Genomic DNA, 11,758 nt, shown 5'->3' with positions numbered 1-11,758 from the left:
TTGGTACTATAAGCAGGTATAAACAATTTATTATATAAATTAAATTTTACACAGGGTTTGTTACACAACATTATATTTAATTTCTGGAGCAACATTTTCCTCTAGCCAAATAATAACTTAAATACTATTGTTAATATATTTAGTATGATAAGTGGAACTGAAACAAAAAAATATATTTGTATATGTAATACAAAACAGAATCTGCAGTACTATTAATTATAGAAAAAGTAAGGCCAGGTATTATCTTCATGTTTTATCTCTAGTCAGTAGGTAAACATAGGGATAACAAATATACTAGTACTAGCCTGCCATACTTCTGTTGCCTAAAAAGTACAGAGAATAACGCCACTAGGCATTACATTATATATTACATATTATGTACTCTTGGGGAGTCCCAAGCACCTTGATACTCTGTTATGTGGAAACCCCTGGCTGGCAATATTAATATAATTTATTTGTCAGTTCCATTATAATGGTTATAATTAATTGATATATGATAGAAATAATTCTGTTTAAAGCTGTAAGATTAATATTTGTATATAGTATATAAAATTATTCACTATTATAAATAATAAAGTAAAATTTAGTACTTACTTCTCGTTACTGTTCTTATTGACCTGACTAAATTTAAAATTTGAAACTTCATAGAAGTTTGATCTTCAAATCCTTGATTTTGTCTGTTAGCTCCCCAACCCACTGCAAATATGTAAAGTTTAAATATAAATAAAAAACATGTTATAGAAGATAAAATAGATAGAAGTGATTAAGGTTAGATATATATTACTTTTTTGCATAAATCTTTCTTCATGTAATACACAGACGGCATTTAAACAGAGTAGGGTAGCTTCGAATAAATTCCACAAAGTCAACATTTTGTCTCATAGAAATGAAATAAAGTTTCTAACAATTAAATCCGTTCCGTTTTTATTTTTGACATTAGAGTGACAACTGACAAGTGACAAGTGTACAATCAAGATATACTTCTTAAATGTATATTGGATACACACACCTCGATATTTGGCTCGAAACGCCATAAATTAAGAACTGTAGGTCAAGCATGAAAAATAATCGAGTCTGTATTATAAATGTTTCGAGGCTCCGTTACAACTTAACGGAATAATAAGGTTAATTTTCTGTTAAATCTTAACGTTAAATTTAGTGTTACTTCGAAAGTAGCGGTATAAATCATCCTTTTATTTTGTTACCTTTATTCGACGTTGCCGTTGTGGCGCAGCGGCACAACAACGGTGTGACTGTAACGCGACGGTTGTGGGTTCGATCCCCACTCGAGGAAGTGAAATATTTATTTACGTTTATATTTCCCTTTCTTCGCTCTGGTGTCGGGGCAAAGCGCAGCGTGGCAAAATTCATTGCCACTCAACACGCAATGCCTCCAGAATTCGACAGAAAGTAGGGAACATAGTGTCTTAACATTACGTTCCCTTTGCTTACCCTTCTGTGTGTGGGATACAACGTGAAGCTAAAAGAAAAAGAAACAAAGAAAATTTCACAAAAAATAAAATAATGATTTATAGAAAATTATAGAAAAAATGAATTTTATTAATTTACATTAATTTTTAAACAGTTTTTATTAATTTAAATAAAAGTTTCTGTCTTAAATTGTTAATATAATAAGTACAATGAAACAGTAATATACACATAAAATAAATAAATGTAAAAGTAACATTTTGGTTAGATATTTGCATTTTAACTTGATTTTCTTTATAAATATAAGAGTATTATTTTTAATGAATTTCTTATATTTTACTGATTTCTATTGTTTTTTTAAGGTCCATATACTGTTTTTTGCCTTCCCGCGGTTGGCAACACTCATTATTAGTTTTGAAACTATATTTTTTATATAAACATATTAAAGAGATGTGACGATAATTTTTATAATACTGTTATTAAGATTTCTCTTTGTTAAAATGGATGACAAAGAAAAACATTTACCGACTGCCATTAAAAATGATATCGTTAAGAACGAACCTTCAACATCAAATCAAATCGAATTTTCTTCTAAAGATCATGCATTGGCAGTTGACTGTGAAGCTTCCGTAAATATGGATCCAAATTCATACAAAAATAATAACGTTAATCTATTTGCAGAAGATAAAGGGCCAAAATTATATCATATGGGGGGTAATATTGTTACACCTCCGTTAATTACAAAAAATCTTCCTCAAGCTTATAAGTTTATGCCTATTCATGGGAAACCAAATTCAAAGAAGGAATTAAAAGATTTCCAACTGGCCAAAATTAGAGAGTTTGTTGGTTGTGATTTAAATGACGAGGAATTTAATGAATTATCTTCATTATGCAGGTATCGTATTCTTCAATTTCTTGTGCTAAATAATACTTTTATTAATAAATAAATACATATATTGTAATGTTATTTATATAGTAGGGGCAGAGAAAATCTAGGGTTAAGGGTACACTGTTCTTGTTTTCTATCTGAACTTCAGACACAGAATGTGTTCGGTAGTGACACTCAATACTGCAGTTTGTTTTATACTTATTACTATAGCTAAACAACTACATAATGGCCTACCATAGAAGGAGGTATGTTATGATATATCAAATTATATGTTAATGCAAGCCAGTAGTAGCAATATGTTCATTTTATGATTTAAAACATGTTTTCATAAGTCTTTTCAGTAAAGAATATTTCGAATAAATTTGTGTAAAAAGAATGTATTATAATTTTTATAATTTTTTTGTAATTAATTTAATTTACAGTCCCAATCATCTCAAGATGGGTACAGAATTATCTTTATCCACCACATACCCCACTCAGCGACCTCTTTTAGACAAAGCCAATGTTTTACAAATGTCTGGCATTGCTGAAAACCTGTGTATAGTGAAAAAGTTAAAATTGAGAATGGAAAAAGATGCCTCCAACCATTATACAAGACAGTTTAAATATAGAGGTCTTAGGTGTTTTCCTCCTATAAATGAAGTATGCATTTCTTATTTCAAATTAACTCTATTATTCTTTTTAGCTGCATCTTTCTACATATGTAGGCATAGATTACACTAGATTTAGCACACTATCTATTTTAGAGATATAGCTTGTTGGGTGTGTTATTGAAGCAGAATATTGTTTGTTTTTCGCTTTATCATTTAAATATAATCATTCTTCCGAGAGAGAATAAAACCCAGACCATTGCATTTACAATTCAATTTTAAATACACAATTTTAAATACACTATATATTTTTTTTGGTGTCATTATTCTCCTGCATATGCTAAGGCACTGTAGCCTCCACTCTATGACCATTTACAAACATTGCATCTGGGGTGGTGCTACTTAATTTTAGTATCTAAATGCAATGAATCTTATATTTGGGCAGAATACAAAGAACAGATTGTCTTGATATAATGTTTAAGTGCCTACCCTGCTGTAATATGTAATGCATGAAGTTATCTTTATTTTGCTTTTTTATGGGAAATGACCACCTGCCTGACAAGGTGCTATTTAAATTTACCATAATGCTGTCTACTACAATAAAAGGAATCAAACTATAGTTTTAATATTACTAAAATATAAAGCAAATAAGAATTGGATGTAAATGTACTTTTTTTCTTTAATTTAGGATGAAAATGACAAAATGGGTCCTCCGTCATTGGAGCCAGGCAAGGACTTAATATTTCGTGTTCGCGTGTATAGGCCCTTTTATTCCAGTGGTAAAGATAGAAATGTAAGCCATTTTATTACTTTAATTATAAAGTTATTATTATAAGATAGCTTTATTTTTTTGCTTCATACTGTAACAAGCAGGCGTGAATATGCCTGACGAAGTGTCCCAATTAGAGATTAGATTAGAATTAGTGTTCAGTGGTGACACTCAACGCCGCGCTTGGTTTTTTTCTTTTTTCTTTTTTTTTTTTCCACCAGTCGCGTTTACAGTCAAACACTTGTGCTCATGTGCCATGACTGGCCTCAAATTTCCTTACCATTTGCAAATATATATATTTATAAATTATAATAACAAACTGCTGTTATAAAATACTACTATTGGCTTGCTTATAAATACTACTAAGATTTATTATAAAATTAGATTTATAGATTTTTATGAAATTATGACAATTATAAAATTTTTGTCAATCTGTACTCATGTCTGTTTTTTATTTCTAGAATAGTCGGCACTCCATACTTAGCCACGACATAGTAATGTTGGGGAAGCATAAATTAACAGTTCTAAGGGATCGTATAGTGTGTGCCAACGATATGGGCATGAGGATAGACGTGTCGGAGAACCCTGAGGAACAACCACCCACATCTGCTAAGGTGGGTTGTTTTTTCATAATTTATAGTTTTGAAACTTTCTCCTTTTCATATTTTAGTTTTTTTTTTTGCTTGCGTAAATAATTTTGTTGTTTAGATCTGTGGAGACTTGATAGGTTTTTTGTACATCTTGTTCGTGAACGGATGTTTGTTCTACTTTCACTGCAAAACTACTGAACATATTTAAATGAAACTGCAATATAGCTTATACATCGAAACAACTTAAATAATACTCTGTTTAAATAAATTTTAGTGTATGTACACTAAAATTTATTTAAACAATTTGTATGATTTGGTAGTAATATAATAATAAGTTTAAGCAAATGATGCCACAGGAGGGTCATTATTAGTGTTTTATAATTAAAAAAAAAAATAGCTTAACGCTGTATCCAGCACACATCAAGGTAGGCAGCGGGAACTTAGTGTTAAGACACTCCGTTCCCCACTTTGTGCCAAATTATGGAGGTATTGCGTGTTGAGTGGTAGAACTCAACGATGCGCTTTGCCTCGGCACCAGAGCGACGAAATGGAAATATAAACGTAAATAAATATTTCACTTCCTCGAGTGGGAATCGAACCCCATAACCGTCGCGTTACAGTCACACCCTGGTGCTGCTGCGCCACGACAGCCTCTATAATAATGATTTAATAAATTACTTTCATGTATGTGCCCCTATGAAAATAAATAGACATTTATGAGATACTTCCATGTTCCAGGAAATGTTTCCATCAGGATTCTTGTTCATAAACAATGTGTTTTACGTTGACACGAGGCCCGGTTGTAAGGACAATTCGAAATTGATACGAGAATGGGCAAAAAGTAAAAATTTCGGAGAGTTCACACATAGAGATATGGATATAACTTTGGAAGATATGCTCATTAAACTTGGACATCCTGAGGTAAATTTTAGTAATATTTATTTTGTTTAAGGCTAGGCTGATTGCGTTAGTTGTTGGTTCGATTCCCACTCGGGGCAGTTAATTATTTTCAGTTCCTTGATTTGGTAAAAAGACTCAGCATGCCAACCGCCGCTCGCCTCGAAAAATAGGTTGTGCGTAGGGAATGGAGTGTCTTATCAGTAGGTTCCCTCTCCATACACTTTTAATGCGGAATAAGCGGTGTGGAGCTTAAAAACATATTTTTTTCAACCTATGTGAGGTCATAGATGTATATCATCTATATCTATACTAATATAATAAAGCGGAAGAGTGTGTTTGTTTGTTTGTTTGTTTTGTTTTGTATGAAAGCTGCATTCTTCAGAAGTGCTATAGGCTATATAATATTACATTACACATATATACTAATAAATTAAAATATTTTCGAATTTGACATGCAATTTATTCTGCCATGTTAATAACAACCGTCGTCGCTACGCGACCGCGTTCGTTACCGCGTCATTTTGATATTCATCCTTATGAAAATAAATATAATAGTCACTTTTAGCATTTCATCTAGATTGAAATTATATTTCTATAGAAATTATATTCTTATATTTCAAGCAGGCGTAGCCGCGTCCGGGTCCGCTAGTATTATATAAATTCAAATTCAAAATATTCGACAATTTCGATCTACCGGTTCGGAAGGCAGTTCTGCTGAGAAGAGCCGGCAAGAAACTCGATAATCTTTTCAAAGTCAATGGTATAGTTTAATCTATATATATAAAATCGAAAGGTCACTCACTCATCACGAAATCTCAGAAACTACATGTGCTAGAAATCTCAAATTTTGCATAGGAGTTATTTATAGGACGTAGGTGCTCGCTAAGACATGTGCTAAAAATCTCAAATTTTGCATAGGAGTTATTTATAGGACGTAGGTGCTCACTAAGGGAATTTGCAATATTCGACTTCTAAGGGGTTGTTTTTGGAGTCGAAAATTTGTATGAAACTTCGTTACTACAAATGCTAGGAGTCTCAAATTTTGCATAGACGTCACTAGGACGTAGCCATGGAGACAGAAATTAATAATAACATAATTCACTCGGGTGAAACCGCGAGCGGGCCGCTAGTTATCTATATACAGGGTGGAATTGTCAGCGCCACTTTAAATGAAACCACAGTTTTAACTACTCTATAAAAGCCTAATATAATTCGGAAAAAAAATAATTCTCAAAAATGAAAAAGTTTTTTTTTCAAACAAAACAAATAATAAAATTATCGTTTTAAAATAAAACGCCATTTGTAAAGTATAATATAGGCACTCACACACTTACCTGTCAAAGCGGCAACGTCGCATACGTATGTGTGCGTGACACGAAATACAGATATGGATAAAAATCGTGAAATGTAAAAAAAATCCTACGTCCAAACCGTCGAGGTACCTTGATTATTTTTTTTAATATTGGGTTTGAAATATTTTACCCTATATGCAATTTCAGTAAAAGAAGCGCTGCCTCTTCCACCCTGTATATATAAAAGGACTTGGTCCCCACTGACTGAGGTAAGAAGCACGCACAGCCGTGAGCGCTGATGGTAGAAACGTGGAATTTTGACAGATGCCTACTTTCGTAATCTGGACATCCACTAAGAAGGGATTTTGAAAAATTTTAATCCTTAACACTAGAAGCGCCGCCGTCCCATTTTTGACCCAAACGCAAGTTTGATTGTATATAACTTTTTTATTTCTTAATTTATGTTGATGAAATTTTTTTCTATTACCAATTTTACACCTTTATTTAATCAAAAATATAAATAATTTTATAGCAGTCATACTTTTTGAAAAAAAATTATATTTACCTAGAACTGCCGCTGGGTCATTTTTGTCCCGCCATTTATTATTTTATTATTTGAGGGTATAATTTTACATATTTGCATGCTACGGGGACGAGGTGGAGGGGAAACGGCAATGCGGGGGCGGAAAAAAATTGAATAGTAGGTTTAGCAGTCAATGCCTAAGTTTTTAGGGTTCTGTAGCTTTTAAGGGAAAAAAAACCCTTATAAGATCATTTTTTTGTCCATTCGTCTGTCTGTGCCTTTATCTCAGAAATGCTTGGAGAAATCGAGTTGATATTCATATGAGTATATGAATATGAACTATATGACGATCTACAGTCCCTTGATTTCCTGAAAAAGCGCCCTTAAAAAAAGATTTGACCATTTATTTAGTAAAAAACATGTATTTCGACACTGTAAAAGGAATCAAATTAATAAGGTACTTTCAGTTAACTTAGAATTATGAAATTTGGCAGCTAGCATCTACATGTAGTATTAGTACAGGAAAAAATCTGAAAACTATACATTTATGTATAAATCTTAAAAAATAATAGCCTGAAAAGTGGGGTGAAATTGGTGTCAATATTAAATTTTGCCGCTAGTCCAAGTGAGGTATCAGATGAAAGGATGACTAAGCTAGGCTTGAATTTCAGAAAAACATTTGATACCAATTGTAGGGTAGGTAGAGGGAACCTGGGAACCTAATGCTATGCACTCATACATATCACCACGCAATGTTATAAATCATCTGTGATGTATCACTGATGAAGAATATATTAATGCATTACTTGACCTACTAATAATATTAACTAATTTCAATAACTTATAATTTTGTAAGAGTTATTCAGTTAGTTGTCACGACCTTAGAACGTATTAGAAATATTTGATTCTTTCTTTGTGTTTTATTTTTTGGTACTTTTATGTTTGTTAAAGAATAAGAATTGATTATTAAAGATGGTCTACATATTTTACGAATTATTTTAATAATATTTTTTTTTGTATTATACCAACAATCAACATAATATGTAGAATGGGACAAATTTGTCACGACGGCGGTTCGAGGGGGGTCTCAATCTTCGGCACTTCTAGTGTTAAGGGGTGAAATAGGGGTTGGTATGATTTTATTTTAAATCGCCACCGATTTTTATAAAATTTGAAATTCAGACTCTTAAAAATATTTCATTGAACATGTGTTTCACTGTTTATTAGAATTTACCCCCTAGCCTGGAAATAATTTCATATATATATTTAATAAATATTCGTATGATTCAAGCGGGTGAAGCCGCGACGGTGAACTAGTATCATATATTTATATATCTCCGATATATCGCGGAATAGGCAGAGAGAACTTAGTGTTGAGAAATTCTATTATTTAACTTTCATTCATTTAAAAACTTCTACATAAGATAAAGGTCACTAACGTAGCGCTTTGGTTTATGTACTTTATTGAGGCAACGCAACTATACATGTCCATATACAGCAACCTACTTATACAGGAATTTTCCGTTTGGAAGTTTTTACATTTATATTATAAATTGCTATTTCAAATACTGATAATACTTCTGTTTTAAATAAAAATATTACGTCGCGCTTCCTCGAGCTTGTCACGTGCCATACAACGGCTTCTTCAATTTAATAGAAATAAAAGCAGATTGTGGGTTAAGATCTAAATGAATGTTACTAGGATAACGATAATCATAGCAAATGTGGTGTTTTTCCTTAGGATGAGCTCTACCACGCATAAGAACGCAGGCAGAGGGAATCTAGTGTTAGGATGTATATCTACAGTGAGACGCTGTGCTGCTGCGCCACGACGAATGGCTGGCGGGGGATCGTCATGCTTTTTACGTGACCTTCCTCCAGTATCTTTGATACTGTATTTTCGAAGGTCAACTGAGACCTCCCTTACCTCTCTTACCTCTCTTACCGCTCACTTTTCCATCATAGATTTTTTTTGACATTCTTTCATCACTTATTCGTTCGACGTGCCCAAACCAGCCGAGCACGTTCTTCTTCATTCTCACCGTGACATCCTCGCTAGTAGTACCTGCCATTCTGTGTATCTCTTCAGTGCGGATTCCATCAGCTAAGCTAACTCCGCATATCCTACGAAGACATCGAATCTCCACGGCATTCATCTTTCTTTCATTCTTCTTCTGTAATACTCACGTTTCGCTGCCATATAACAACGTCGGAACTAACACTGCATTGTGTACGGCCAAACGCGCAGCTGTGCTGACGTTTCGCCGTCTCATTAATGCAACTAAGGCTCCGTTAACCCTGTTACCGGCAGCCTTTCCACATCCATCTCGTATCTTCCATGTCTACTGAACATACTTCCCAAGTACCTTTTTTCAACTTTTTCAAAAATATTAGCTACGAATGTATTTCAATTTTTATATGACATCTAAACTAGACATAATTATCTTTCATATTTTAAATATTTCCAGGTGTACGTCCACCAGGGTAACTGCGAGCACCTGTTCACCTTTTCGGAAGTACGCGTTCTAACAGCCCGTGACACGCTCCACGCGTCCCTGTACCCCTTACATACGACCATATCGCAGAATCAAACTATTTATTGTACAACTTGTGCTGAGTTTGGGTCAAAATGGATAGTTACAGGATGTTCTCGAGTTCCCTTCGATCCGGCCTTTTTTTGTGATACGTGTCTTAAATTGTATTTGTATAAGGATGGAAAGAAAATATGTGATTTTAAAGCGTTCTCGTATAGAGGTAATGAGCTTAATGTACTTAAACCGCCTGGATAAAGATTTTAATGTTAGAATGTTATTTTTAATTAAAATTTTAGTCCACAGAGACACTAAAATTTTAATTAAAACATAACCCTAAATTCCATCTCCTTATCCTGCTGTATACGCCGGATTTAACGTGAAGTTAGAAAACAATAGCGTTTAAAATAAACGCTATTGTTTTCTAACTTAAATTAACATTTCCCATATCCTGTAAACTATATGAGAAATGTTAATAATAAATTTTATTAGTTTAGATGTTGTTTTATTTGCTTGTTCTAAGATTTCTCTATATTCAAAGCGTGTTCGCGTCTCTAGGGATAACTTTCTTTTTTAAAAAGTAATAGCTTATATGTATATGTTTTGGTTTTGATTTTTAACTGTATTTGTATAGGGATGGAAAGATAATGTGATTTTAAAGTGATTCGTGTAGTACTAATGAAATAAATACACTTAAGTTAAGCCGCCAAGTATGAACATGAAGTCGGAAGTAAGATTTTAATTTTAACTCCGTAAGTTTCTAATAAATTTTGTTATTTTACGTGTGGTTTTATTTAGTATATCAAAATGTACCTACATATGGTATACAAAGAAAGGAATATATTTCACCATTTTAAAGCTTATTCCTAAGGAAGCAAATATTTTTTTAATGAATGGTAATCTTCGTAGAAACCCTAGAATGTTTTTAAAATTTTTAAAGTGTTATTCCACACTTAGAAATAGCTGCTGCGTTAAAATTTTTATACGTTTCTAAATAACCCACAATGGTATGCTCTAGAGTGTGCACTCCAGAATTTTGCCTTGACTAGCCAGAACTCAGTGGTGAAGACCGCATGCATACAACAGCCTGTAATCGTTCGATCCCCACTCGGGGAAATTAAATATTTGATATTTTCATTTCATCGCTTTCGCAATGCGCGGCTTTGATTTTCGCCACTCAATACGGTGTAAAGTGGGGGACGGAAGTACATTAACCCTTATCTTCATTTTGCATAGTATACTATACATACAACTTTATAAAAATATACGATCGCTATAAAATAAATTTTAACTTAGTTTTATTAAACATATGATATTTCTAGACATTTATTTATACTTCAAAAATAAAAATAGTAGTTTATCTATGATAGTTAAAAAAAAATTGTCAAAAATAACCGTCAGGACGCGCTGCTCAGATTTCTCTAAGGTAAGTTTTATTTTATTTTTATGTTTGTACTCCTAAATATGTATGTTTATTATAAAATACACATGCCTAAATGTATGTTCTTAGACATTTTTATATATATGCTGACGTCGCTATATGAATTAGTATGTTTTTTCGTGTTTTTTAATAACGTATATTATACTATACATTGCCGCAGTTGCAGTCGTTTACCTTTCGTTGGTGGTGTATAGAATAATATACATTGCCAACTTCAAAGGATCAATATTTTTTTTAACTTTACTATAAAATGTAAATTTCAAGTATGTCTTTCTTATATACTAAACCAATTTTATTATAATGTAAAAGACAGTTGTACTGCCGCCTTCATATAGTGGTTCTAGAAAGCTTACACACAAAGTTGTGGGTTCGATTCCCATAAAAAATACTACTATTATTATTACTGCATGACTACCTAACTATACAAAGGGACAAATTATATGACATTCATTAGTTACCTATTTATAACACAATATGGTTTGGCTTATTTTTGGTGTTGGTATTTTGCATGTTTCTTTTGCTTTCGTTTTAGACTCTATGGATGATAGAGCTAGGCGCATTTTCTCCTTAGTGCCTGAAGAGAATGCAGACTCTGACACAAGGGACGGAGGTAGTAACAGTAATGAAGCTGGAATGATTGGATCAACAGAAAGTTCTCCAAAGCCATCGATAAATTCAAATCTCGAAAGGTTAAACCTCCTACAAATTTCTGATTATGAGATAGGAACGCATGCAGCTGATATTTATACCGATACCACAAAATTGCCTGTTACATCTCATTAATTCATTAATAACAAGAAAAAAT

General features: G+C 32.7%; 2 protein-coding genes across 2 annotated transcripts; one reads left to right on the top strand and one right to left on the bottom strand.

Moving 5' to 3' along the window:
- LOC146539332 (immediate early response 3-interacting protein 1) lies at window positions 1–965 on the bottom strand. The gene is made up of 3 exons (XM_085208075.1): window positions 785–965; window positions 595–696; window positions 1–157 (listed from the first exon to the last, which is right to left on the bottom strand). Exons 1-3 carry the CDS (start codon window positions 870–872, stop codon window positions 102–104), a joined length of 246 nt encoding a protein of 81 aa, XP_085064201.1. The 5' UTR covers window positions 873–965; the 3' UTR covers window positions 1–101.
- Window positions 966–1,829: 864 nt separating this feature from the next.
- Window positions 1,830–10,293, top strand: Pbp49 (proximal sequence element A Pbp49). The gene is made up of 6 exons (XM_085208243.1): window positions 1,830–2,323; window positions 2,740–2,959; window positions 3,596–3,700; window positions 4,138–4,290; window positions 5,005–5,187; window positions 9,450–10,293. Exons 1-6 carry the CDS (start codon window positions 1,929–1,931, stop codon window positions 9,768–9,770), a joined length of 1,377 nt encoding a protein of 458 aa, XP_085064369.1. The 5' UTR covers window positions 1,830–1,928; the 3' UTR covers window positions 9,771–10,293.
- The last annotated feature ends 1,465 nt before the right edge of the window (window positions 10,294–11,758 follow it).

Source organism: Heliconius melpomene, chromosome 4 (genome assembly GCF_056956725.1).
Source record: "Heliconius melpomene rosina isolate 202511_hmr_F chromosome 4, ASM5695672v1, whole genome shotgun sequence".
In the NCBI taxonomy this organism is placed as follows: domain Eukaryota; kingdom Metazoa; phylum Arthropoda; class Insecta; order Lepidoptera; family Nymphalidae; genus Heliconius; species Heliconius melpomene.
The sequence above is the reverse complement of the archived record's forward strand: the minus strand, read 5'-3'. Positions and strand labels throughout refer to the sequence as shown.

Coding starts and splice junctions, on each gene's coding strand:
- Pbp49 (XM_085208243.1), top strand. CDS start 1,929: ATGGATGACAAAGAAAAACATTTACCGACTGCCATTAAAAATGATATC. Junction 2,960..3,595: donor GTTTTCCTCCTATAAATGAA/GTATGCATTTCT, acceptor TCTTTAATTTAG/GATGAAAATGACAAAATGGG. Junction 5,188..9,449: donor TTAAACTTGGACATCCTGAG/GTAAATTTTAGT, acceptor AAATATTTCCAG/GTGTACGTCCACCAGGGTAA.
- LOC146539332 (XM_085208075.1), bottom strand. CDS start 872: ATGTTGACTTTGTGGAATTTATTCGAAGCTACCCTACTCTGTTTAAAT. Junction 697..784: donor AGAAAGATTTATGCAAAAAA/GTAATATATATC, acceptor ACATATTTGCAG/TGGGTTGGGGAGCTAACAGA. Junction 158..594: donor AATAAGAACAGTAACGAGAA/GTAAGTACTAAA, acceptor TTTTTGTTTCAG/TTCCACTTATCATACTAAAT.